The sequence below is a fragment of the Strix uralensis genome, chromosome 11, assembly GCF_047716275.1.
Source record: "Strix uralensis isolate ZFMK-TIS-50842 chromosome 11, bStrUra1, whole genome shotgun sequence".
Lineage (NCBI taxonomy): Eukaryota > Metazoa > Chordata > Aves > Strigiformes > Strigidae > Strix > Strix uralensis.
Genome location: NC_133982.1, coordinates 5,477,307 through 5,504,916, shown reverse-complemented (window position 1 = coordinate 5,504,916; position 27,610 = coordinate 5,477,307). Strand labels below are relative to the sequence as shown.

At 36.8% G+C, this 27,610-nt stretch overlaps 1 protein-coding gene across 3 annotated transcripts in view; it reads right to left on the bottom strand.

The window, feature by feature from the left end:
- The window catches only part of SCAPER (S-phase cyclin A associated protein in the ER), a 167,909-nt gene that overhangs the window by 12,866 nt on the left and 127,433 nt on the right, over nucleotides 1-27,610 (bottom strand). For 2 of the 3 annotated variants that reach the window (XM_074880532.1, XM_074880533.1), the window contains exons 26-29: nucleotides 26,302-26,531; nucleotides 22,482-22,637; nucleotides 11,967-12,204; nucleotides 8,733-8,882 (exon numbers count right to left, since the gene is read on the bottom strand). In XM_074880532.1, coding sequence (XP_074736633.1) covers nucleotides 8,733-8,882; nucleotides 11,967-12,204; nucleotides 22,482-22,637; nucleotides 26,302-26,531 — 774 coding nt within the window. Of the gene's footprint in view, nucleotides 1-8,732; nucleotides 8,883-11,966; nucleotides 12,205-22,481; nucleotides 22,638-26,301; nucleotides 26,532-27,610 lie in introns of those variants that run through there. The other variant, XM_074880534.1, reaches the window with a different exon arrangement.

Genomic DNA, 27,610 nt, shown 5'->3' with positions numbered 1-27,610 from the left:
CATGCAAAAACAATGTTCCAGACTGCTACATTCAAATTTTAAAATAAGAATTTTGTCTATTTGAAAAATTCCATTGTTTATTTTCTTAACATCCCATGTAAGCTTTCAGAGAGAAGATAACAGAGTTCAGAAATGACATTAGTCTTCCTATAAACCACATTATGAGCATTGTCCTTTTAGAGCTAGCTTTATGGTTTAAGCACACAGATTCATTGGTGCTCTGTATATATGTAGCAAAGAAAAAAATTATCTAAGCAGCTTTTGTGTAATCATCCTAAGCCATTTGAGCATTTGGGATAGGACAGTGGCAAATACAAGCACAGTGATGCAGTAAAGATGTATAAATGTTTATCGAAAGTGACGCTAGTAGGAAAACTAGATAAAGAAGTTGTTTATACAAAGCTCTTGAAAAAATGTCACCCAAAATGACAACTAATAAGCCACCTTAGTTAGAAGATAACAAATGAAGTGTACGTAGATTAAATTAATCAATAAACAAATAATATTAATCAGGTATTGTAAAAGACAAGCTCCATTACAATGTGATGAAAGAAGAATGGAAACAATTCTAATATGCATTGAGGCTATTTGTGAATTTAACACATGCCCAGGCTACAGGATAAAATAGTAATCTAATGCCTGAACTAGAAAAGGTAGTAAGGAAAAGTCTAACTTTAAAAATGATAGCAATTTAGCATTTAACATATTAACACAAAAATAAATGTTTAAACATGTGAGGTTGCTCTCATGCTTAATGTTAATCATATATTTAAGTCCCTTGTTAAACTGAAGGGTATCACTGCTTTCTAGAAAATGGTAAGCTTCATAGTTTCCAAAATAATGTAACAGGAGATTTGTATGTTTAATTGTTGGTCTAGTAATTTTTAACCAGGGTATTATTATACATTAAACATACTGAGAAATACATATATTCCATAAGTTCAAATAAAAACCCCATCATGCCATGTCTCAAATCCTTAGGTATTATTCTCAACACTGAAATTATTAGAATTAGCCCTTGTAGCCCTGCACTATTTTTGAAGAATCATCTTCACGCTTAGATAACATCTTCAACTTTGATGATGTACCACTTGTAAATTTAAGCTGCTGCTTTGGGTGTGATTCTCTACCCATTTACACAGATGAAACTCAACTGATATGAATGAAGACTTCTTGGTTTAAAGGCTAGAGAAGAAACAGGACCTTAGTCAACAGAAGATCAGACAGATTACTGGCAGAGGTTTCTGCCATCATTCTTGAGAACACAGCTAGTTTGGGTCAAAATCCCCAGAAGGTGTGAATAATTAAAATATTGCAGTCTAAAAAACAAAATATTTTTGTGTCTCTCGGGAGTATTTTCTCTCTTCAAAAGCAAACCTTTTCTGTCACTCTCCAAAACCCTACTCACAAGTAGGCTATACAGTCTCAGAATTTTTATTACTAGTACATTTTGTCTTCTGGCTTCCACAATAAATGTAAAGGTTTGTGAAAATATCTGATCATCAGCTAAAGAGACTGTGAAACATTGAGCCATTGGACATGTTACAGAGCTGGCTGAGGAAAAGCTTCAAACAGAGAGCAAGAAAATGTACTTTTTCTGCCATGAAAAATGTGCTACAATTTATCCATTACTAAGGGGAGAGGAAGACGAGCAAGATTTTCCATACTACTCACTTCGCAAGATTTAATGCATTTTGTCTTTATGTTTCAGTATCGCTTCAATCAAGTGTCACTTGAGCTAAACATGATGAAATGGGTTTGGGAGACTTCTTTGGGTCTCTTGCAAGCTCCCACCCTTAGAGCAGCATCCAAGTGCTCGGAACAACTGTCAACTGCCCGAGCCCAAAGCTGTGAAAGCAGAGCAGGCTGGCGTCCTCTCTGCATGGGGCCAGTGATGTTGGGGACAGTCACTGTGGGTCTGCAGAGACTTGGAAAACTTATAGTTTATGGGAGAAGTACAGGGAGTTCCCTCACACATGAGGCGAGACAGACAATAGCTCGGAAGGCCTGATTAAATATTTGCAGGCTTTAGACTTTGTTTTAAATTTCAGTGTGAAATTTAGTTCTCATGAAACAGAGACTGACAAGCTGGGTGGGAACGACGCAGAGCGAAGGCAGGCATTGTGCAAGCTTCGGCGTCCATCTCCACCAACGGATCTCCACTGGCCAAACCCATAGTGTTCCAGGCCCAGGTCTTAGCTGAGAAGAAACTGCTTATTAAGCAGGATTAAGTCAAACTCTGTGGTGTTTTTTTGATGTGGACAAAGGTCCACTGGGGATTAAGCTGTGACTACCAATCTCTTTTTATTCCTGACACAGGAATAAGATTAGAATGTCGCTCTCTGGAGGCGGCATTAGCCGATTGCTCTCTCTCTTCATCTCTAAGCTTTAGTTATGGACTATATTTTAAGGCTGTTGAAAACTGGGAGCTGAGTTTATTTTTTTCTGTTTACAGTTCAAGAATAAGACAACAAGATAAATCCAAGTGCATTCATTTCTTTCATTACACACTCTCTTCCCCTCCTACAGGAATCAGCCAGCCAGTCGTCATGAACTGAAACTAAATACACTTGATTTCATGCTCTTTGCTCATGTTATTTCCCCCACACCCTCACAAAAAAAAAAAAAAAAAAAAGAAAAAATTATAGGATGCATTTTATAATGTTAGAAATACAATTAAGATGCGATGCGTGAAATATGCAGTCCCATATGCTTCTGCTGTATTTTATTTGCTTTGTCACAGATCATTCTTAAAAAAGAAAAAGTTCATCAGTAAGCTCAAATAACAACAAAGGTGTCTGACAAATTAGCTAAGAGGCATGCCCACTTTTCACCGGCTGTCTAGATAGGAATGCGATCTTTTGTGAAGACATTGGTTCACTTAAGTGAATTTATGTGGTCTGAGTATGTAAGGCTGATAGAGAAAAAGCATACGTGACAGATCTGTTTTAATTTACTCCATTTTAACTTGGTCAGTTTAATCCTTAGGGGGGTTTTTCGTTCACAAGCTGAAGTGCTCCTAAATCGTAGTCAAGACTACAACTTCACATGAATCACTCACTTGCTGAAATCAGCTATTCCCAAAAATTTACCAGGCATATTTTTTGTTCAAACCTATAAAGCTTTAAAACGCTGTGGGTTGGTTTTTTTCTTTGAAAGGTTTAAAGAACTAAACCCACAACCTTAACATGAAATCCATACTCGTAAAAATCTGTCCTCTGAAAAGGAACTAACAAAATCAGAATTAAGTGATTTCAGATACTATTTACTTACAAATATGGACATTAACTATACGGTAACTACCAATTCCTGAATCTTTACTCTTGTGTTCTATTTTCAAAAACACCACCTACCAGATCAAAAAAGATCGTTCCAGTCACTCCATAGCCCCGAAAGCAACATAAATACTGAAAGTTTAATGACGGCCTCTAGTAAACAACCCATATGGAAACTCTACATAACATTTTTATAACCATTCTTCCAAGTTTTCCTGTCAAGTTCCGATTTTCACAATTTTTCCATTTTAGAAGTATTTTTCTTTCTTCATGCTAACACTGGAGGAAACTGGCCACATACTGAAACTCAGTACGCACTAACACTGTCAAAAGCACAAAATAATTTCCTTACAGAAGGTAACTTTTAATCTAAAGCCACTTTGTAAGTGTCCCTTACAACCTAGCAGTACTTGTAACCACAGTTCGGATGTATGTCATGGACATATATATGTATGTGATATATACATACTGTGGGATAAAGCGTACTGCTATTTTATGACAGAAGTAAGTCTTGCCATGTGAAAAAAATGCTAAAAAATTAGGAAAATACAACTATAAGCCAATCATTTAACAAAAAAGGGAAAAGACAATCTCAGGATGAAGCCTTTCTTGGGGACTATCTACCATGCTTTCTTTGTGCTGGGAACGAGTCATAAATTTCATGATCCTTTCAGAACTGTGCCTACCACACAATATTTTAATTTCTTTGAACATTATATTTATACATGTGATACTGCTGTGTGACATTTTATATTTTCAAGACAGGAGGAATTCCTCTCCCAAAATATTCTGTAGTCTTACTGTTCCTTTAACAGCCGGTATGCCTGAAACATATTTTGTGATAAATTTTCCACATCTATACAGCAAGGATAAATTTCTAGTAAGTGAATGATACTATTAAATCTAATTTCATGTGCCTCTATTTTCAACATATGGATTATTAGATATTAACATTTCAGTTATTTATAAGTTTACAGTAAGAGTAACGTACTGTTCTTACGGACACAAGTGTCTAGGGATAAAAGGTGTGGAGTGACAGAGAAGTGAGTGAGTGAGACTTATGCAACCGGAAGACAAACTTTGGGGGATGAAATCCTTTCTTCAAGGATACATAGTTCATATATCCAAATTTTTCCAATTGCATCGGTTATTCTAATAGAAGTTTTTACTTCTATCTACAAACCCTAATTTTATAATTAAGTTTTTCAAAGCCGCATATACCTTTCCCTAGCTCTTTCACAGAGATTTAATTTTGCAATCTAGTAATAATATGAATGTGGTTTAGTTCGACAATTTAGAAGTATCCGGTTCTGTATCCTACAAATCCCGAAAGTGAGATTCTTCTAGAGCACTCTAAATACAGTGTGCGTCACAGACTGAAAGAACAAAAGCTATTTTTATTTAAATAAATGCATAGCAATACAAATGAACAATGCAACTTCTTTTGGAGCCTGTCAGGCAAGATTCCGAGTCTGAGGATCTGATTTGTGATGACTTTTCATATGAAAAATATTCACTAACTGCAATGAATATGGAAAGATTTTTATTCCCAATACAGCAATGTGAAAGAAGCCAAATCATCTGTCATTCATGTTAATTTAATTACGGGACCACATTCAATTATCCAATATAATATGCAAATGAAGTGAGTTGACAGAACATGCTAATTCTATTCATTATAATAATTAAATCAAACAATGAAAGGGAATAAAAACGTAATGAAATAGAAGGGCATTTTTAATTAACAAGAACATTTTAATTAGAAACTGTAATTCTATAGTCTGATATAGTATGGTTGGCTTACTGAAAGATTGGACATCATTTTTATTACACAGTTTAGTTTTACATGCCTATCCTTAAGTATCATGGGACCTGTTTTCGTATGTTAGTAGATTAAATGGTGGCCAAAAAAAGAGAATCAGTTTCCTTGATCATACTTCATGCAAAGCAGATGCCTAATAAAGCCGAGCTCCACTGCGGCATGATTACAGAATCCCATCTCGTGATATGCAGGCTGTCTAACTCTGTAGTAAACAAAAGTTCACGTGCCGATACAAAACAGAGCAGTTTAGGCTTGACTAATGATGCTGAAGCATTTAAAATATTAAGAAACACTCTTTGCTTTTTGAAATTTTCAGTTTCATAATTGATTTATTTCTTCAGTGCAGCTGCCCTGAAAAAGCTTTATGAATGTTAAAGCAAAATACGAAAAAGGAAGGCAATATTACTGATATATTGTAAGTGGGCAGAGTCAGCAAGATCATAGTCTTTTTAAAATAAATGGAGCAGGCACTATCAAAACACTTAGGAATGCATTCCTTAAAAATCCATTGTCTTTGTTGCTCCTCGACAGAATCATTTGGGCCTGGACCAAAAGCCAGCCGTGGAGAAAACGCTAACTGGGACCCCAGCCACTGTCTCTGCGTGTGTGCAGGACCCACCATGAGGCCCCCCCCCCCCCTTATTTAGGGCTCCTGGAAACAGCAGTGAAATATGAGTCTCAAAGCTATACGAGAGAAAAGAACTTTCCTTTTTAATTTGCCACTCAACTAAATATAAAGACTTTTACAGATAGTGTAATAAAACCAGACAAACCTATATTACATTAAATGATTGGCATATGATGCTCTTGGAAGATTTTCTTCTATGAATGTGAAATATTTAGGAAATTGCCCTTTTATTATTTTGACTGCATAGTGGTAATAATTCACTTACTTAAATCACAGTACTACTACAGAAGGTCAATGTTGAGGTTGACAGGCTGTAAAATTTCCTTTTTAGAAATCTATCTATTCTCCAAACTGGGAAACTGCAATTTTTTTTTAATAATTAATGCCTTCTTTTCTTTATTCCAGTAGCCATTTTGGATATTTATCTGTTGATGTGGGTAGACAAAGGAATCACAAAAGGCACACCGAAAACTCCAAACAACTACTTGTTCTTTTTTTTGAGAGAGAGTTAAAACATACAGAGGTTTGTAATAAGGGATACAAATTTAGAGAGGAAGAGACTTATTTAAACTACAAACATTTCAAAACAAATGTACATTTAACTGCAAGAATAATGTGAATCTGTTTTGAAATACGTCAGTTATTGACTCTAACTAAGTTTGTTGAAATACTAAATAAAAAGAGCTATCAGGCTATATGGAAATTTGTTTTCATAGCTCAAGTCTGGTGTATCTATTTTTATTATGATGTTCTTTCCAGGAGTTCAAGCCTACTATTTGAAAGCTTTCACTGTGAGACCAATTTTTTATTTTTAGTAGGACTCTGCAGATGATCAACAACGAAAGAAAAAATTGGAAGCTCGTAACGTAATAAAAAATTAAATCGTAACTGAGTGAATAGAAAGCACTTCCCTTTTCACGAAAGGCATCGTTTCTTTACTGGGAGTCACAACACTAACAGCAGCTGAAAATAATGACTGTAACTAGTAGTAAAAGCAAAAATACTTCCTTTTACTAAAAAAACCTTCCCCATGTTTTGCAAGTACCTGAGTGAGGAATGCTTCAGTTTTTCAAAATGTTTTTTTAAACAAAAATAAACCCAAACCAAAATGCCATTTCCCCAGTTAAAAACTTACTAATTAGGAATATCAGAAAGTACCTAAAAAGTTAAGCACGTCTTGACATCTCTTGAGATAGTACCACCAAAGCAAACAACCATAAAAGACTGCTTTTAGTGTATGAAAAGTACTAACACACTGTGGTTGTTTAACCAAAGACCTAAACTTGACTCTCACAGCTGCAGAAGCTACCTTTTAGTCTTGAAAACTGACTCAGTCTGGGGATAGACCAGTGATGGCACATGACCTCAACCCCAAGTGCACATGCTGAAGACTCCAAGACACTGCAAAATCACCCGCTGGGAAGCATGCCTGCAGACAAACGCATTTTGCACATACTTAAGTCTCCTGACTGCCTGCCGGCAGCCACCATAGCCAGCTGCTGCCATGGCACGGTGCCTGCTCGCCATGGCTGGACCTTCGCCCCAGGGCACGAGCAGTAAACAGCGACAGGCACTACAGACTACTCTAACTGACATCGCTGGTAGGAAATCCCTCTTCTGAGCTATTCCTGGCACGTTTATAGTCGCAAGTCCTCCATGCAATGAATCACATCTGTTTATACTTGTGTGCCAGAAAAGACATTTTTAAACTGCAGAGAAAAGACAACATTGTTTGCTGGCACTTCTGGATGCCAGCACAACCCGTTGTGTAGTAGTGGGAATCAGAAAATGGCAGCAATATCGCATGAATTTTCAAAACGACCATATTAAAAAGCGTTGCCCACAGTCAGCTCCAGATCCTGAGTGGAATTTGGTTGCACAGGGTAGGAAGGCTGCAGGATCCTCCCTCCAGCTGTGACCAAAGCCACAGAAACATTACTATATAATTACATTATATAATTAACTAATACATCTGACAGCATTGTCAGCTTTAAGACAGTATAACGTTTCAATTATAGCCAACAACTGTAAGAACGTTATCAGACAGCTCTTCTCTAAACCTTTGCTGACAAACTGTAACACTTCTTTCTTCTGCTTGTCAGCTTAACTGAAGGCACTAAGCTCCTCATCCTGAACTCCCACCCCAAAAGTTGAACAAAACCAGGAACCAGGTGTTACAAGTGTGGAGAGAGAACAAAATGAGTAACTTCACAAAATACAGCATTCAGCTGAATCATACTAAAGATGTAGGCACCATGATGCAGTTTTTATACATCCGGAGTCAGGTTCATATACTCAAAAATAAAAAGCCAGTGTCAACTTCTGCCCTGCCCAATACACCCTCAGATGCTACACATACGCTGAGAAAACTTGGGAGATTTTTAAGTCTAAAATATTGCAAATATTTTTGAATTTTAGTGGCTGGGTTATTTTATAAGCTAGTATGACAGGTCACAGAGCCCACTGACAAAAGCAAACAACAATCAAGGAAGCTAAAGGTGAATTTCCACTGTTTGTCTGACAGTATTTGGTTTACTACTAAGAAGATTCAAGGAAAAGATTGGCTTAAACTTAAACGAGCGCTTTGGCTACCAGGAAGATGGCTACATTGGCATCTGAGGACACGTCTTCGTGGCAGACTAGCTTAGTTGGCTTTAAAAGGGTTTAAGTTGTGTACCACAGCCATCTGATCAAGTTGACATGAAGTTAACTGGGAATTAAAAATATCAGTTGCTAAGTATATCTTGGCAGTGGGTAAGGCTAGTTAAAATCAGTGCAATGTCAGCATCATTGCCTGCATAAGAACATGGGGTTTGCTTATGGCCACATAAAATTAATGTTTTTGTGTTAAGATGTAACTTCAGCTTCTCTTTTGCAAATGTATATATTTGTGCTCACAGGAATCCCAAGTGCTTCAAAAACGATGTTGAGGGGATTAGTTTTCTTGAGGGATCCATGACTAAATGTGCCCTTGATAACTTCTGATCCCATTTTCCATGTGCCTTACCTGATTATCTGCGTTGTTTACAGTAAAATAGCCCACACAAATAATGACTTCGTGTAGCAATCCTTCACAGGTGTGCTGGGAACAGTACCACAGCAGAGAGCTGATAATATGCCGGAATGCAAGGGACAGTCCTTCAGCACCCACAATAGACTGAAAAAAAAGGCCAAGAACCAGAAATTACAGTCTAGCAGTGTTACAGAACTTGTGTGAATTACATATACATCAATTGCACTCTTTTATTCTTTTTGCAAAGTATAGACTATATTCTTTGTTGCAATGGCTCTGGAGGAAGGACAGAATCAGCTCTCTCAGTAACTTATTTACAACTGGAATATAAAAGTCAAAAATAAGAATAAATCCAAATTTTAAAGGGACACGGGAAAAATTGGATTCTGCCTAGTTGACATTCAGTGTAGCATTAGGTTGATCATTTCATTTGACATACATTACATGTTCCAGGAAAACTTAATGCTAATAATATTTCTTAGTAATAAGCAAAAGAAACCAAACTGTCTTCATTTCTGCAAAAGAGCAAATGGCATTTCTCATTAATAACTCACGCTCTGAATGGAATACAAAGATTAATAACAAATAATGACTTTTCAAACATTAAAAAAAGTTAGAAACATCCAAAAGGAGAGAACACTCAGCTGCAAAGCTTCTTGGGATGCTTCTTAAAAGTAGGCAAATTGCTGTAACGTGGAGATTCAGAATTAGATTTTATCTGCGCAGCCTACAGCCTCTATTTAATAAACATGTCAAACAGACAGAACGACACAAGGTCAAAGGGGAAAACTAAAGCACAAGGAATGAGCATGACAGTCTACTAACTCTAATGAAACAGCAGTGCAGGCCTGTGAGAAAATCTCTTTCATTGAGAGTTTTCTTGATTTTATACCTTGCAGCCTGTTTTAAGTACATATACATAAATCCCAGTCTGTAGTACAGTTTAGTTTTAGCATACTCCAAATCTACCCAGAAAAAGTAGAATCCTTGACGATTAAAACAGACTCAGCTGTGGATACTTTCTATCTTGAACCTCAAGCGTTCTGGTAAGCTAGTATATTTTCAAAATGTAACACCCAATACAGCCACCATTTATTGCTTTACATGATGTAAGTGCCATGTTCTTAGGTCCACCCTTATTTAATTAGTGCTGTCCATGCATGCTGTGACCTAGCACTCTGGGCTTAACCTTCCCTGATAACAACAGGTCAAAGGGCACCTGAGTTTGTGTATAAAAGTTAAACTAATTTTTCAAGGAAACTATGCTTCCTTTTTAGCCAGAATTAATATCGGCTCAGGATCCTGCGTTGTTTCTCACTACCATCTTTCAATTGTTTAGACTGTCAAATTAAATGAAATATATACCCACGACCCATCTGTGCTAATACAAACTCTAGAATACCAGACCTCTTCTGTTAATCAAAAAAACCTATTCTATAGTCCTACTAATACATGATAAAACTATTCCTTAGAGATAATAATCAGACAGTACATAAACTACGCTTTTTCCCTCTGCTGTCTGCTAGCCTGCTACAGTCCACAAGGTCAGGATGGACAGCAAACTGCCTCAGGTGTATGTTGACTTTTTGAACATTACAGAAACAAATCTCATTAATACACTGAAAGGGATAGCTGCTGAGACTACACAAGTGTGTCTGTCCATCACAAACAATATTACGCCTACAATTCAATAAGACAGCTAAGTGGATACTTCCTGAGCGGAGCCCTGCATCAATGAACTGAATGAAATAATTCACACTGGTTGGTTTTCTACCACCCTTTATGCAATAATTACTATCTTGCACTTGCACTAAACTAATGCAGATGGTGGGATTTGGGAATTAATGTTGATGGCTTGCTATAAATGCTCAAATATAATGGTAGTTGGTAGAGGGATAAATACAGACAGTGTAAGTAGAAGGTTGTATTTCAAAAATTACTAGTGGTTTCTTGAGGTATCAGGGAACAGCCCTTCAGTCAGTGTGATTTGCTATAGCTCCCCTACAAGCTGTAACTCCCAATTCAAGTCTTACTCTCTGGTATATACCTGTAATATCTACAGCAACAAATAAACATCCAGTCTCAAACTGAGAGGTACTGAACAAGCTGTAGAAGAGAACTACTTTGATACACCTTCATTTACAGAAAGAAATGGGAGTTAATGGTGTGTAAGAGTTGTTTTACATGAAACACCAGTAAATATACTGTTTCTGTGCCCTGTAAAAAAGCCCTGAGTGGACTGGATCCCACAACTGCATCTGTACAGATGAATGTTGCTACAGGCAAATAGCTTGTTGCTGTTATTAAGAGATACTAAATGTACTAAAAATCAAAGTCAAGAAATACAAACTGGAGGAGACTCATACCTTAATACTGAATTCTTTACTCATGCAAAGCTGAGTTTAATGCATTTCAGATGGAGTGTATGGTACAACTTATATACAAATTACATATTAAATGAAACAGAAACCTATTCTGATGAATTGTTTAAGACCGATGCTGCTAATCGTGTTTTGCAAAGCAATGCTTTTTGACAGGTGTTTTATCTTAACAACATAACAGCTTTGCCAATTTATCTGAGAAATATACTAGTCTTTGGACAACAAAATGATTAATTTACACTAGAAATCAGTTCACCGAAGAAGGTAAGAAAAGACTTCATTTCTTAAGACTCAAAATGCGATCTTTTTTGATTTTTTTTTTTTTTGGTGAATAAAAATTATGAAAAGTTTAATTTGCAATTTTTGGTCAATAAAATTTTACTTGGATAAAAAAATTGATACCAAGTGATTTTCAGTTTCAGTTGTGCAATCTTAAAGCAAGTGGCCACTGAAAGCACTGACAAATGTAAATTGTGGTTATAATAGTTCTTTCACATTAGAAAAACTGTTATTTCATGCTTTTGACCAATTTTTTTTTTACATTTTTGGGGCTTAATAAATATAGAAAGCACTACACTAGAAGTGAGGTGTTTTTTTAATAGAAGTAGTAATGGATTGGATTCAGCATTTCACGTATTCTAAATTTTCATTTTTTTGGTAAAATTCATTAGCCATAGCTATATGGTGGAAATAACAACAGTTATCAATTTTATGCATGAAGAAAACCTAAACATTTAATCATGAAATTTCCTTCAATAACTAAGATCTTAAAGACAAAACTTAGTCCAAAAGTATATGCAATAATTAACATTTTTGCACTAAGCAAACGTTTTAAAACATCTGTTACCTGAAAGGCAGGCAGATCAAGAACAGCAAAACTATTGAAGAAACGTAAACTCTGAATGGCAACCTGGATTGTGTTCGCTGCATAGCTATCTTTAGGACTTGCTGTGTTCGGATCTGAAATTGTCCCATGGAAAAGAACACAGTACAGCATATGCAAGACTCCAACCAGATCCGTAGACTGAAGAACTGCCGTTAGTCCTGTGGGGTCCTGACGTGTATTGTCAAATATGTTCCAAGACCTGTCAAAGAAACATTAAGCCGTCTGAGGAGGAGACCAGCACTCAGTGAGAACACTTGCCCTGGATGCAGTACTTTTAATAAGCCAAATGTTAGAAAAACAGTAAACTGTTAAAAGGGAAAAACCTGATGTCTAATGTGTCAAGAAACCACAACATTTCCAGAAAATACTTTCAATAATCTGGGCACCATCTCATGCTCTCTTTAGTTGCAGTGCAGCTGTGTCTTTAAATATCTTTCTCCATATACTCATGTCTTTGCTCCCAAAATGGGTTCACGATACCAGCGTGAGACCACGCAGAAATTTGACAGCTTAATTCGGAAGCCTGGGGGCACAGTAGGGGCTCCATGCAAGCTCTGTCTCAGGTCAGGAGCCTACACCCATCTTTCTTTCTTGCAATAGCAGCCAGCAGAGGTGGGAAAACTCCCTGGAAGCTCTCACTGCCCAGCTGCAGGCACTGAAACAAACTGCCTACCTAAGTAGCAGAGTAAGTTACTAGGACCAGATGATCTTAATCAAATAGTTCTGCAGGAATTTAAGAATGAAGTGGTTGAGCAGTTAGCAAAACACACTGCTTCTTACTTCAGTCAGATGTTAATTATGGGAGACTGTATGATAGCAAAGCACAAATAGGTATGAAATGCTCAAGACAAAGCAGCACAGCTTGTGCAAATGGAAACTAGGTTTCTTTGGTATCTTTTGGGTATGCACATAAAATAACGGAGAAGGTTTTTGGCTATCTAAGATATCAGGACAGACAGGCAAATAACTCAGGATGCCCTTTCCTCACATCCAAACTTTCAAACGCACTTAACATAATCCCTCCATGATTTGTACTGATCATGTTTTTCCACATTATTACTAATCCAGAAGATGATGCAGGACAGTCACTACTAAGGAAGACAAAGACTGTCACTACTCTGGAGGTTAAATAACGTGTGGAAGGCAGGCAAATACAAAATGAAGCACAAAAATAATTCACCAAGTTTTATATACTCCGAGTTCTAATTCAAATGCGACATGTAAATCACCTGAACATCACTATGGAAATACATTTAATCTATTATTAGAAATCAAAAGAAACACTAAAATATTAAGACACAATGAACAGTAACACTGAAAATATGCTACATCAAAATCTGTTCTTTACCTCATCTACTATGTTTCCATCTTAAAAAAAAAAAAAGAAAAAAGAAACAAGTGTCAATATCAAAAGAGACTACCAAGATTGAGTCTATATATTATTCTTTTTTTATAATTAAAGGAAAATATGCCAGGTGATACAAGGAAATGTTATAAACGGACAGATTGCATGAGGGTATCTTCACTTTTTATAACAACGAAAGGCAAAGGAAATGGGAAAGTAGTGGAATCAAGAACCACTTTCTAAAACTACCTGTAACTTTGAAGATCTCAGTTTAACACAGAAAAGACTGGACACTCAGAGGGCTGAGAATGTTCCTGTTGACCAGAATCAGTAAGGAGCTTTTCCTTGACTAGAATGGCTCTAAATAATCTTTTCAGTATCTCCATCAGAAGCACCCTGCACCACTGTTACACACACTGTGCTGCTCCAGTGAAGTTTCCAACACAGATCCTAGGTACGCTGACCAGTCCTGCTCTTTATGATACAGACACTGTCTTCAACGGAGCAACTAAACCACAAATTCAGCAACTACCAAGTTTTGACAATAATCATCTTATGCTCTCATTTTCACTTTTTCTAGTGAAGCAAAAAAAGTAGGTAATAAAGCACCAGTTCACTCAAAACTAGTGTCTGTCAATGAGAATTTGTATTTGTAGCAGCACACCACTGCTTCCTTGGGCCAAAGAGAGAGAAACAGGCAGAGCAGGACAACAAACCTGCATTCTCCATGTCCTAAAGAAGGCGCTGGTACAGGGCTAACTTAAAATACAGCTTAAATATTTTAAGAGAAGGAACAGTTACTTGAAACACCAACTTTGTAGTTATAACAGCAAACTTGAAAGTTAGTATCTATGCATTTTCTCAGGGATACAATTTTTCTGTAAGGTAGCATGAGTAGGCAAACATGAGCAACTGTTTGCTTTATAGAGCAAGGCTGATAATCAGGTCTTTCTGAGACAACAAGCTCCCGTTGTGCCCCCAAAGCAGGAATCGCTTAGCAGCTGGGTGGGGACAGAGTGTGCACAGCTACTGCGAGGAGGCTGACATGCTGCAGGCGAAGGAGGGAAGATTTAGGAGGCTTAGGAAGGTTTTTATAGCGCTCAGGCTATGAAGTATGTCTGCAGAGCCTTTGAGGGGTCTTCTTACAGCCCAGGTGAATACAACAGGACAGTATCTGGGTTGTACACAACTTACGCTACAGCACCCACCTGCTTCCATCACAGTACACTCACATCTTTATGTTCAGAAAGCAGTTGACTCACTCCTGCTTTTTATCAGCTAGATCACGCATGTAAGGAATGATCTTACTTGATATTAGCATTTATGGGTACCACTCCTTTCCAAGTTATTTCTATTTACAGTCTGTGAATGTTTGATGCTACTGAAAAAGCTTTTCAGTACAGCATCTTCTGCTGCTACCTCTTCTACCTGCTACCAGGATTAATGTCCTGGTCCTATTCCAGTGACACCTATGCTGTACAAAAACCACATGAGACTGCATAATTGCTTCACAGATCTTTGAAAGAAGCAATCAGATCTTTAGGTAAGACACAGTAAGAACAAAAGCAGCATAGCTATGCCTATTTTCCAGTACCTGTGTTGTTACACAAATGACTCTGTCACCACCAGTCACCACTGGACCTCCACTATAACTCTGCAAGTTAGCAGTCAGCCATTCGTAGAGTGTCATCTGGAGACAAACGTGTCTGAGTTTCTTGTACAGGTTCCAAACACAGCATGTTTGTTTAATAATGTGGTAGCCAACTGAACTCCTAACAACCCTTAAAGAAACTGTGCCACAAAACTAGCCATGACAGCACTTCAGAAGGCCACAGGCATAGGATTCTCTCAAAATATGTAATAACGTTCGAAAGATGAGCTGAAGTAAATTAAAAAGATGATTAAAATTATGATTTGATGCCACTTATCTGCTGAAAAAGAAAAACCACAAACATTCAGCTGGTGGTTTCTAACACTCATAATGACCCTAACATTTACTCTGTAAAGAACAAAAAAAGTGGAAAAAATACTAGAGCTCTAAGTGTGTTTTGGGTGGGGCTACACTGCACAACAATTTATGGCATTACTTTCCTTTTCCTACGTCTGGAATCCGTGCTCAAAAGCTTCATTTTGAAGCTCTGTGGTCTTTAAGTGAGTGTGTTTGAATGGAGTCAGCAGAGACACTTCCTGAACCATCACCTGGCCTTGCCAGCTGTGCGCCTTTATGCAGATTCCTGCTGCATAGTTTCAAGTCCTGTTGGCATGTGAACCCGGCTGCAAGTGAGGAACGAACCTGGATTGTCTGCAAAAGAAGGGTGAGCTAACAGCTCTGGGACTACCATTTTTACAAATTTGCTTTGTGTGTCTGTGGACTCCTTAGTACTCCTCACTTTAGAATATCTTCTGATGTCTGATTATTTATTTTGCAGTATGCAGTAGCCAAAATGTGCTAACCGTCCCTTAACTACAACTCAAGTTAACTAGAATGTTTATTTCCACAGTATCACATGAGAGCACAGCTCCTTTTGCCAACTAGTATTTCTTAATTTCACTCTTAGCTTTTTCAACAGTACAACAGTTTGACTCATGGTCAAACGATAACCCCAAATTAATTACTGGATATGATACCTCACAGAATTTTTTGTGACTATATACAATGAGAAGATTGACCAATTTTACCAAAGGTTAAAGTTAGCTTGCTTTCAACTCTCACTCCATCATTATTTTTAAACAATTCCATATGAAAAAGCTTACATTGCTGGATGAAATCCTTTTACCATTTTGTGCTGCTCTAGAGCAGTGAATGAATCAAAATATACATAAAAAAGTCAATTGTAAAATAACTCAAAATGCACGCATTATTTTTTTCACAGAAAAGACCAGGAATTTTAAAGGTATACCACAGGACAAAGCTGTTAAAAAAATTAAAAAAAAAAAAAAATCTGTTTGCTAGGTTTGGTGGATTGTAGGAACTGTTAGAAATGTTTATTTTTGATGTTGCCTGTATTACAGTTAATGTGTATATGTACAGGCCACTGGCTCCTGTTGGTTTTAACTGTCAGTTATAATCACTTTAAGCCTAAATGTTTACAATAAAAAGGTAAAAGACGTTATTCATACTGGTTGTGGGCTTTAAAGTAGAAAAAAAATGTATATGAGATGTTGGAAAATAAAGCATGAACCTTTGCATATGCTACTTTGAGTGATTTTGGTCAAGTCTGTGCAACAGTGGATTTCATACATTTAGCAGAATTTTAGTGCACCTCAAAGGTAAGCCCAGTGAAAATTCAGTGCTGTCAGGACACAGACTGAAGTAAAAACCCATAAAAGCCCTAATATCCTAGGATGACGACGTCACACAAGAAACCTAGGTTTTACATAACTAAAGTTAAGAGAGGAGAATCCTACAGATGTTATTTCCTTTTAATTCTCCTATTTAAAGAAGCTTACTCTCCGTGTCTGTACCAGCTGCCAAAGTAAAATAGTCAGTATGGACAAACCCCCTTCAATTAATCACTGAAGGGAAGCAAGACTTACCGGATTTTTTACATTGGCTTATATAGCTGGGAAAACAGATAGGCTTTCAAACTTTACCAAGTCTTGATATTTAACATAGAAAACCAGGCAAATATTTATATTACGGTCAAACAACCTGCAGGATCTTAAAAATAAAAGTTTAATGAAATGCAGGGAATTTTCATTATGGGTTGCCATTATTATTTTCGGCTTCTGCCATCAAAGATTTCAGGAATTGGTATGGGCTTATGACATAAAAAAGGTTTAAGAATTTAAAAATGTGGATATATCCATCACAGGAAAGAAAGATACGAAACAGTGGTACTTCACTGCTTAAAATGCTCCACTATTTATTAAAAACAGGAATTCAATACAGCTTGATGAGAAACAGCATACTCTGCAGAACAAGTATAAAGCTAGATTTCTCCAAGCTTCAATATGAGCAAACTGTTTATATCTGAAAACATATTGTTTTAAAAACTGACTGAGCTAACAAGCAGACAAGCTTCTCTAAGGGTATACATTATCATGTTTGTATATTTGAAATATATACTCCTGATTAAAAACATGAAGCCAAATGGAAACATGAGTTTTCAAAAGGCTTAGAATATAATCTGGGGGGTTTTTTTATTATTAGGATTTAAAAACTATCATCTGTACTTTTTGCTTCTAAATTATTTTATTTAGAAAGATATGTCAAAATAGAGAGGCAAAATAATAAGAGAGGTAGTATAAAGAAGTATTTAGCACCTGTCAGACCTTGTTATATTTCACACTGTCAAACTAGGAATCACGGTACTGTGTAAAAGGGAGCATTTGAAACCTTTTAGTAATATCAAGAACAAGTTTTCGTTTGTTTACAGTACTTGCTGGATTTGTTGTCCCTTGGAAGCGGTGAGAAGCACAACCAGCGTTCAGGCAGACTTGTATCTGATTCGCCATCCAGCAGCCAAAACAGACATTATCTTAATTACTGTAATAAAACTGAAAACAGACCAGCCTACTTCCTTGTGTATCTGTGACATGACAGTCACTATTTTCCTGGATCAAACCCTATATATCTGCAGCTTTCTGCCACTGCAGCTTGTAATCCACAACTTCATTAGCTGCTGACACAGATTTATATGTATTCCACCACTGTTTTGAGATAACATATAACAGTAACAATTTAGTTACTTTGCTGCTATGACATTCTATTTTCCTAGATAGGAGGGAGCTTGCAGACATTTTTTACAATAAGAAAACAGCAAAATTTTGAAAAAGTTGATGTCCCAAGAAGCTACATAATTTGAGGAACTATTATTTGCAATGTTAACTTTACACACAACTCCCTTTCCTCCTTGCGTCTATGTTATTGCTAGTCCACTGTACTGCTCTTAGGGAGAACATTCTTCCTTAGTGATTAACCCTTACACTGCACTACTGCTGACAGTTTCCTCCTGCTGTTTGCATTAACTCTTTGGTTAGTGTGAATTTCTTCATTTATACTAATGGGCAAAAGCAAAATAAGGCATTGACAATAATCCTCCATAGTGTAATAATTAAACTTCTTGGACATAAATATTAGTTCTAGAGACTCACAGGGAAAAAAGGGATATAGATTTGATGAACACTGGGCAGTGCAGGAAAAGACAGGAACATAAGCAAGATCTTTGCTATGCTGATAAAGGACTTGCCATATATTTTCTTACTTAGTCTTCACTCCTGCTTTTAGGGAAGGGTGAGCTGGGGAAGCATGGCCATATTTTTATTAATGCTCCTTGCATTCCATGCCTGCTCATTGTTTTCTGTCTTGTGTTTACAAACCAAGCATGCTCCATATGCGTATTGAGGACTCGAGGGCCCAAAACAGGCCTTGTATTTCTCACAGTTACAATAATAAACTCTGGAAAAAAAGGCTATCATCCTGAACATTGCTACTGGACATCTGGAATTGGACACAAAATGCAAGACAGATTTATGTGGCTATATAAACCACTGTTATTCTGTATAAAGTCTATTTAATATTTTGCTTTATTTCAGGTTAATAAAAATGTCTCTGTTTTCAATTCTGGCTACTGTTACTCTTAATGGTGAGCAAAAAACAGTTAAGCATTATCACGGCCACAATTTTCAAGCCCAAGTATCAAATGTCAGGTTCATCTTTTGCTCAGTAAACAAAGATAGCTCAATATTCAGACGTGCTGCATGTTAGGACTCCTCACGATGAACAATAAGGGACGATACCCAATGCCCTATTTTCAGCTCTCATACACTTTTTTTTTTTTTTTAAAATTCATCAGGGAGGAAAGGAGCTCTCACCTCTGTTGCTAGCAATGGATGCAACACAACATAAGAAAAATGGAACTTCCAGTTGGAGGTCTCAAGCCACCCTCACTGATTTTCACTGTGTAACAGCTGAGGTATAAAAATTATCAAAACAAGGTTCACATGGGGTTATAAGTTATTAATATTTTCAACAAATGAGCTTTTATATGTTTTACACAGTGTTTGGAAAATGTGCTATTACATCCACAGCAAAACTTCAATTAAAAGAATCAATCTAGCATTTATTAGCCAGTACCAAAAAAGATCATTTGAGAAGATCAATATCGAAATTAAATCTTTTTAAAGACCTTGACCATTAACGAAAAGATAATCCCTCTCTTATAATAAGATGTTTATAACATATGTTCAGAATGGATTCCCTCATTTCAATAACTTTTTATGATGTTAAAATTGAGAATTCTCCAATTTATGTTTCTACATTAGAACGACTTTCCTTCATTTTATCAAACTCTATGATTTTGGACTTTTTTTTCCAAGTCTGCCATGAAAATAAAAAAGTATCTTAGTTTATGTCTTAAAATTTTATCATCTACCTTATATCAACCATAGACTTCATGTAATACTTAATACTGAGATACATATATGATACAATTGGAGGCTTTTCTCTAATAATCATTATTGTTGCAACATCTTCCTGATGTAGAGGTGCGTGCAAGGAGGTACTTGACTGAGATCTCTTCCCTGCCTATAAAATGATTTTCCATGAAGTAACTGTCAAAATAAACACTGTGTATCAATTCAGAGCTTGGTTTAGAAACATTCCGCTAAATTTGGGAGTTTTACGAAATGTTCTTGTGAGGAAGACAGGGAAGTCCAGATTGACAGCTTTTCCTACATCAGAGCTCCAGATATGGCCTAACATATTTTGTACCCACTGGACAGGATTTCTTAATTGTTTAAAACTTGAGTTAGAGTGTTTAACTTCTGGCCCTCTGGGGATATTGCAGATTACAGTTGCAGTAAAGTTCCTAACAGCCTGGTGGAGTCTGAAAGCAAAGGAGGAAGATCACGAAGCACTTGGCCATTTCTAGCTCATAAAGAATTTCATTGTTGCAGGCCCTGGGGATGGTTTGAGAGCCCTGAGGTGGTCCCGGTGTGTTAGCCACCCAGCATCTACTGTCCTATCACCTTCCCACTACACCACTCAGTGGTGCAGCATGCTAAGATCTGCACACGGTATAAAGAGTACTGTATAAACACACTCTGATGCATTTAAGATGGAACAACTTCTTATATTACAAATAACAGCCTGAAATAGTTCTATCGGAAAAAAAAATTAATTTTGCACTCCCCATGATCACCGCTGAGGAGCATAAAGAAGTTCACAACCTGGAAACATTCTATATAGGAGGATATACCAAAAGAACAATTCAAAATTGCTCTTGCAACAATGGTGAAAGCCTGGCATTATTTCAGCAAATCTTCTTTTCATGCTAAAGTGTCAGAGCACTGGTAGTACTTACTAGATTTTTTTTCCTCTCAGTAACAACTTGAGAAGTTTTATGAGCAGAGTGGTTAGTTACTCTGATGTACAGAGGAGTGTAATATGGCATGTATGTTTGGTGCTCAAGCATGTACCGAGCTGGAGAATGAGAAATGCTGGATTCTGGCTGAATAGGCTGCATTGCCTCCTCCTACTATTTACCACGAATGAAGAAGGCACCTGTATTTCTCACAAAGAGAGGCTGCCTTTTGTGCTGCAGATCATGTATCACACAACATGCATTACTCTATTGTGACATATTTAAGAATTCGATAAATTTGAGCTCTGTTTCTGCCACCTTAATCTGTGTTTGGCAATACCTTTTTCCATTTAAATCACCTTGAAGACTAAGGACTTCTTTAACACGACAGAATTGCACTCTGCATTCACTTCTTAAATGAGAGTGGGCTCAGGTGATGAAAGACATTTAATTTAAACTGCCCTCCTAATCAGTTACACCAAAGCTTTTGATCTAAAAGTGAAAGACAACAGTTTTGAAATCTCCAGGTTTATTCCTCTCATTTCTTTACAAGCTCAAATGAACAGTCCAACCTGGAAACTGAGAATAATCAGCACCTTTGGATAAAATCCAAAGAGTTGCTGTTATATGCCGGTAGTAAGATCAGATACTTCTTGGTGTAATTGTGAAGAAAAAACTCTCAACCCTTCAAAATTATTCTTCTGCTACAAAGGACATGTTCTTGAAGGAAGTACTTGCACAGTGCTGTATTATTTTGGGGCGCAAAGGTCTCTATTATTTGGGTGAACCATGTGCCTGCTTCAGAAATTGAAAATATTATATTACTCACTCTTGTAGCTAGAACTATTATTCCACTAAGAGAAGGGTGATTTTTTTTTTTTTTTTTTAAGCAAGCATTTGACTTTTGGCAGCACTGTCCTGGAATGTAAAATGCCAAGTTGGCAGCTTTCAGAAAGGGAAATTTCAGTAAGTTGGGATGGTCTCTTTGGGCTCATATTTCTTGAGGTTCTTTTTCCATGTGCCTGTGTCCCTAGGTTACCAGCAACAGCTCTTACCTACAACTTTGTTTCTTATTTTATGTTTTATTAACTCTTCTTTTTTCAACCCTAGCATCATTTTACCCTTCAGGAGTTCATTGTAAATTTCTGTCAGCCTTGTTTTTTCCTGAAATGTGTAACAGTCTAATGGTGGTAGGTTCTAGTATGTGCACCCCAAAGCTCTGAAATTTTGACTCTCACAGTGTCAGGCTGTCCTACACTGTTGATTATAGAAGTCCAGATTTGCTGGCAGACACATACCCCATCCCACAGCCCTGGTTAGGTTACAATAACAAACATTTTGCATTAGAAAATTCCCTGACAAATCTAGTGATACTTTTCTTTACAGAAAATACAATTCCCTTACTGACAGTGGTATTTTAAAGAACAGGAGTTGAATTAGGCTCCTCTAGAGACAAATCAATTAGGAGTTATTTTCGGTGATAATAAAACACGTCCTGGAAGTCCTTAGGACTGGACACTTAAAATCAGCAGTGATAAAACCCTCTCTGTAATGATGAGTAAAGGAGATAAAGTTCGCAATTCTGATAAATGACTTACAAGAATCAAGACTCAGTGCAGGTAACTAATTACAGTTCCACAGTGAAAGGGCGAGCAGAGTGAATTTCCTGCACTGTTTCTTTACTGGGTATTACTATGTGACTAAGAACAGTTCTGTTTAACAGCCTCATCAGAATGCTCGCTTCCATGAACGCAGTGTTGGCACAGAGTTAAAACGGCTGCTGCCTGATGAACATCTTGGAGATGACAGACCAAGCGCACCTACCTTCCATTGACAGCAAAACATAGTTGACATATTCCATGCAATACTGCTGCGGCATTTTGTAGAAAAGTTGCTATTTTGGGATTCTCATCAACAGGGCCTTGAACGGAGAGGAAACAGCAACACAGCTTGTCTATCAATCCTATGTTCACCACGTAACTAGAAACAGAGCAAAAATCGTATTAAAAAATAGTCCCATGCTGGTTTTGGTAACTTTGCAAAGGAAGTAATTTCTGCTTCTCTACTATCAAACCATACAAAATGTAGGTTGTGATTAGTTAAATGCTCTTTCTGAAAGGGTTCAATAAAACAATTCAAATTACAGTAACTTCAGGTCTGGCTCTCTGTAACTATCAGTAGTTTTTGCTAAGAGATCTGTCTGTTGTAGGATAACTCCTATTATATTGTACAAGAAAGATGAGTGTAAATGTTTATTTTACCATACTCCTAGAAGGACAATGGAATTTTGCCATAGTTAAATGATTTATAGTAATCTTGATAGCTCTGCAACAGCACAACTTCTTTTTAGCATGAAGAGATAAACTTTCTAGAATGCACTAATTCAAGACGACAATGATGCTACCCAGATAATGTTTTATTGCAATATATATATAACAACTACTGCCCAGTTGTTGGTCTTTTTTTTTTCCTTTTTCAAATATATGCACCAGTCAAGAGACCAGTAGAACATGCAGGTAACAACTTTCTACCATCAGTATAGATCGATCAGGATCTGAAAGCCTCATCAGGAGTTCAACCAAAACTCAACACAGAAAACAATGCCAGTGATTTTATTTTTTTTTTTAACTGACAATGCCTTTCTTTTTTATTATCAGAGTAAATCAGATCATCATTGCTGATCGTCAGATCACTACTGCTGAAGTTTCTTCTTTGAATTTCTAATAGCTTGGAAACCTATGCCAAAAAATTGGCTTTTTGTCTTTGTATGAAGATCTCTCTGTCCACACCAGGTTCTCTCATACTTTGATCAATATCAACTCAACTTAAACTGTGCACAGAGATAAATTTTCTTCCATGTCACTTTGCTGGTATCACCTAACTTCATGTACTCTCCTTCTACCACAAACATTCAGCTTCTCAGACTGTACTCCCTCTCAACTGTTCATTCTGCTGACTTACGTGACATCAACTTCCTTTGTGGAGACAAATATCCTGCTGTAATCACCTCCTCTTTCTCAACAACTGATTCACTGTTTTTACACTGATAGTCTACACTAAACCATCCTGTTATTAATATTACTCCATCCTACCTCCTGTTCTGTCTATGGGCTTGTCAAGTTCATTTGTTAGAGATGGCCTCTTAGAGTGTAGGCTCCTTGAGATGAGAACACCATTGGTTGTATGCTTCCATGTCAAGACCACCCTGACTTGACTAAGTATGGAATATTATTTAAAAAATATTGATCCTAGTAAATAATACTGATTCGATAACACTTGTCACAGGAGCTGTACAAGCATTTAGTAAAAATAACTATTCCCTCACATGTCTTACAGTCTGATTTAGAAAAAACAGGTATTTTTAAGATTAGGGAAGAAAAATCTCTCCACTTTTCAGACAGTGTTGTTGCTCAAAGACTAATCTCTCTTCAGGGCTAGAAGCTAGACTTTCTGCCAAAGGTTACTCTGCTGACGCAAAGCTTTTGGAAGCAATGAAAGTAAGAATAAAAATACACTGCATATAAAGCAAGAAGTCTAACTGCAGTATGAAAGATTTTTAAAGCTGCTGAAGTATAGCAGTCAAAAACAAAGACGCACAAAGGTTATTAATTGCACGCTCGTAGCTCAGGTAAGTTTGTCTGTTCTATTTAGCATTAGGTTACTTGTAGATTTTGATCTAAGGAATCCACCTGATCATACAGGTGATAAGCAAGCTCTCCTATGTTAGCAGAATAATGCGAGGAACAGAGCTGGGTGTTAAGATACATCACAGTCACAGAGAAATGCCGAGTGCTAGAAATCTCTCTGTGAAATAGGAGGGGAGAGGAAGAACTAAATAAAATACAGCTAATACTGATAGATGATTACTCACAAAAAGCCACAACCATTCTTGTCAATATTGTCTTCCTTCTTCCCTAGGAACATCTGCAGTCTGACTGACACCTGCAAAATATGTTCATTGTCCCCCTTCCTTTACATCCACACCTGGATACAAAGCAGCTGCCCTTTTGGCAGAGAAGAAATGGATGAGAGTTTTCACCTACTGCGACTATTCTTTAGCGGCATCTGGAGTCAACGAGGAGACGCATGAAGCACTCCCTTCCTTGAAGAACTGAGCATATAGACAAGTGGAATGTCAAAGTTCTCTAATCTATTGCCTCCATCTCCCAGTCTTTTTACCCATGGTAGCACAGTTCAAATCATCTGGCTACCCTTTTGATACCCAGACAGGCTGTAGATAATTGTTGTTTATGCATCAGGTCTAGTAGCCCCACATAGGGAAAAAAAAAAAAAAATTCACTTTCCTCTTTCCTCCCCCATCTTCCTAAAACTCTCATTTAATCAGCGCCCCAAAGACATATGATACAATGACCTGGAGGTGAAAGATATTCATTAATAATAGAATTTGTCTGTTTTTGACTAGTTTAAAATGCCTTCTCTCTTTTTTTCCTAATTGCGCTATTACCTTGTCATCGTGCATTTCATTCTCCATTTATAACCAGATCCCCTAAAGTGCCTCAGGTGAGGGACCTAGCTGGATTCTCATGTATCTTCTTATCTTAAGGGTATGCCTGTGCTTGGCCCAGTCAGTGTCAGATGTCTGTTCAGCACAAATATCAATAAGCAGACCTCCCACCCTCCCATTCATAAATGGGGAGAATACAACATCCTGAAATTTCACACTCTTTCAAAACCTGTTTGGGGAGAAGGTGGGTTACATGAGAACAATAAAGTTTTAGAGGTCACTGGTATCTATGACAACTATTTGTTTTGCTTTCCTCCTCCAGCTGTCTTCTTTGTATCGACCAGCATCAAACCAGACTTTGAAAAGTCTGAAGATGCTGTGACACATTTTCAGTAGCATATAATCAGAATTGCATTTTTCAGAGGGTCAGATATGTCTTGACAACTATTTATATCATTTATTAGTGAAACTATATACTTTTAGCAAGTCTAATATATCGTTGGATATATTTTAGGGTTTTTATATATATTAAAATATATATTAATTATATATATTAATATATTCAGGTTCAAATGTTTTTACCAAATAATTAGAATGTTCCAAGTAAAAATGAACTAAATAATGCATTCTCTTGTTACTTGACTGTTACAACTCACCGAGTTATTTTGATTGAAATTTTTGCTCAAGAAATATACTTAGAAAAAAAATGTCTATTAAAATACAGCAACATTATAAAGGTTGAAATCAGATTATAGGAGTTACTGTGTAATCTTTATAATAGGAAGTATATATTTTATGGCAAGCTTACATGAATGAATGTATGACATGCAGGACCACACAGGCAATAGGCATACACAGTTGGCATAGAGAATTGAGAGAAAATAATGAAAATACGGAAGCTGATTCCTAGGTAATTAGGAGATGAAATGGATGGAAAGGACACAAAAAACCAAGTCCAAAATTAAAAGACTCTTGGTTTTCTGTATTTCTGTGTGTGCAGTCTTTTGAAGAACATTTTTGTTTGAGAATATAGCATTTCAATAGTCTACTTGACTACACACACAAACTACTCTTACTAAGTTAAGAGTTAAAGCAGTTTATTCCTTTCTTAAATCACTGCAGTTTTCTTTCTCTGTAGCAACGAAGGTTTAGAGAAGTTTCATTGTTCTTTTTTTTAACCTGATTAGGTCTTGGACTCTGCTGTTGAAGGCTTCCACTTGCGAGGATTTACTTTTCACTTCCTGTAATATTTTCAGTGCAGTAGAGTGGTTGTTTCCATCTGGGAAGCTGGAGATTAGACATCTGAAAATCACAGCAGTTATCCTCAGAAGTCCTGTTGTTAAACCTTCAAATACCTGCTTATTTGCACTTCTGCCTGAAGTAGCACTATGGTCATCTGGAACACTAACCTAATTAAAGAGAAAAAAAGAAAAAAACAACCAGAATTCAGTAAAAATAACCAAAGTTTGTTGAGAAACACTTAGAAAGCTGCATATGAGTACACCAAAACTAATAATGAAGTAACATATTCTAGCAGTGCTGATGGACATTAAAGCATTTCAGGTACAAGAAAACCCTTATGCAGATAAATCAAGCTGAAACAGAATAAATGAAGTCAAAACAACATTTAGTGTATAAGAACCAAAGGAAGCTTTATAGCAGCGGAAAACTTCATAAGTATAATTGTGGTGTTCTTATGCATACACAGGATTTTTGATGAGTCACTAGCAAAAAAAAATTTTTTTAAACTTGACTGCAAATAAACAAACCACTGAGATGGTTCATTTGACTACTACATTGTGTTACCATGAAGACATAATTAAATGTCTAGGATACACAAAGCGTTCAGTAACACAGAGGAAAAATAGCTATTTTCTGTGGAAGGAATACTGTTTTTTTACTGTTTTATGGTAATCCCATACTTGACTTTGGAATGTACCATCAGAAGGCTACTCAACAGTTTGAGTCTTTTACAAACACCCCTACAAAAGTGAGTATTTTAAAAGGAAAAAGTTCTTGTGACACAACAGGTACAATTGTGGCTCTAACCAGAAAAAAGACAATACACTTTGCAGGCAACAGGAATGATCTTTGCAGTGAGATCTAATCCCTGATGGACTTTCTCCTTTGGAGCAAAAATCCAGACAAAAAATTACAAAAATATTCTGAAGTAAGCATATTGCCAAAGTATTTTATTTTAAATTTTAATGTTAGAAAAATTACAGAATTTTTTACCAAAACAAAGAGAGCTTGGCTGAGATAAAACTCAAACCATAACTAAGAAAAAACCAAACTGTATCTGGACCAGTACTAGTTTGCCCCTAGGAAACAGCATACTGAAGTATCTGAGCAGTAGGTTTAGACAACCCACGGAAAGGTCACCAGAGGTGCCATCTGGTAACAGCTGCAAAGGACGTTGGGAAATAAAAAATTTTTCCAATCTGCAAAGGAGGTGTTCAGCTTCTGCATAACTGAATTCAGAACAAAT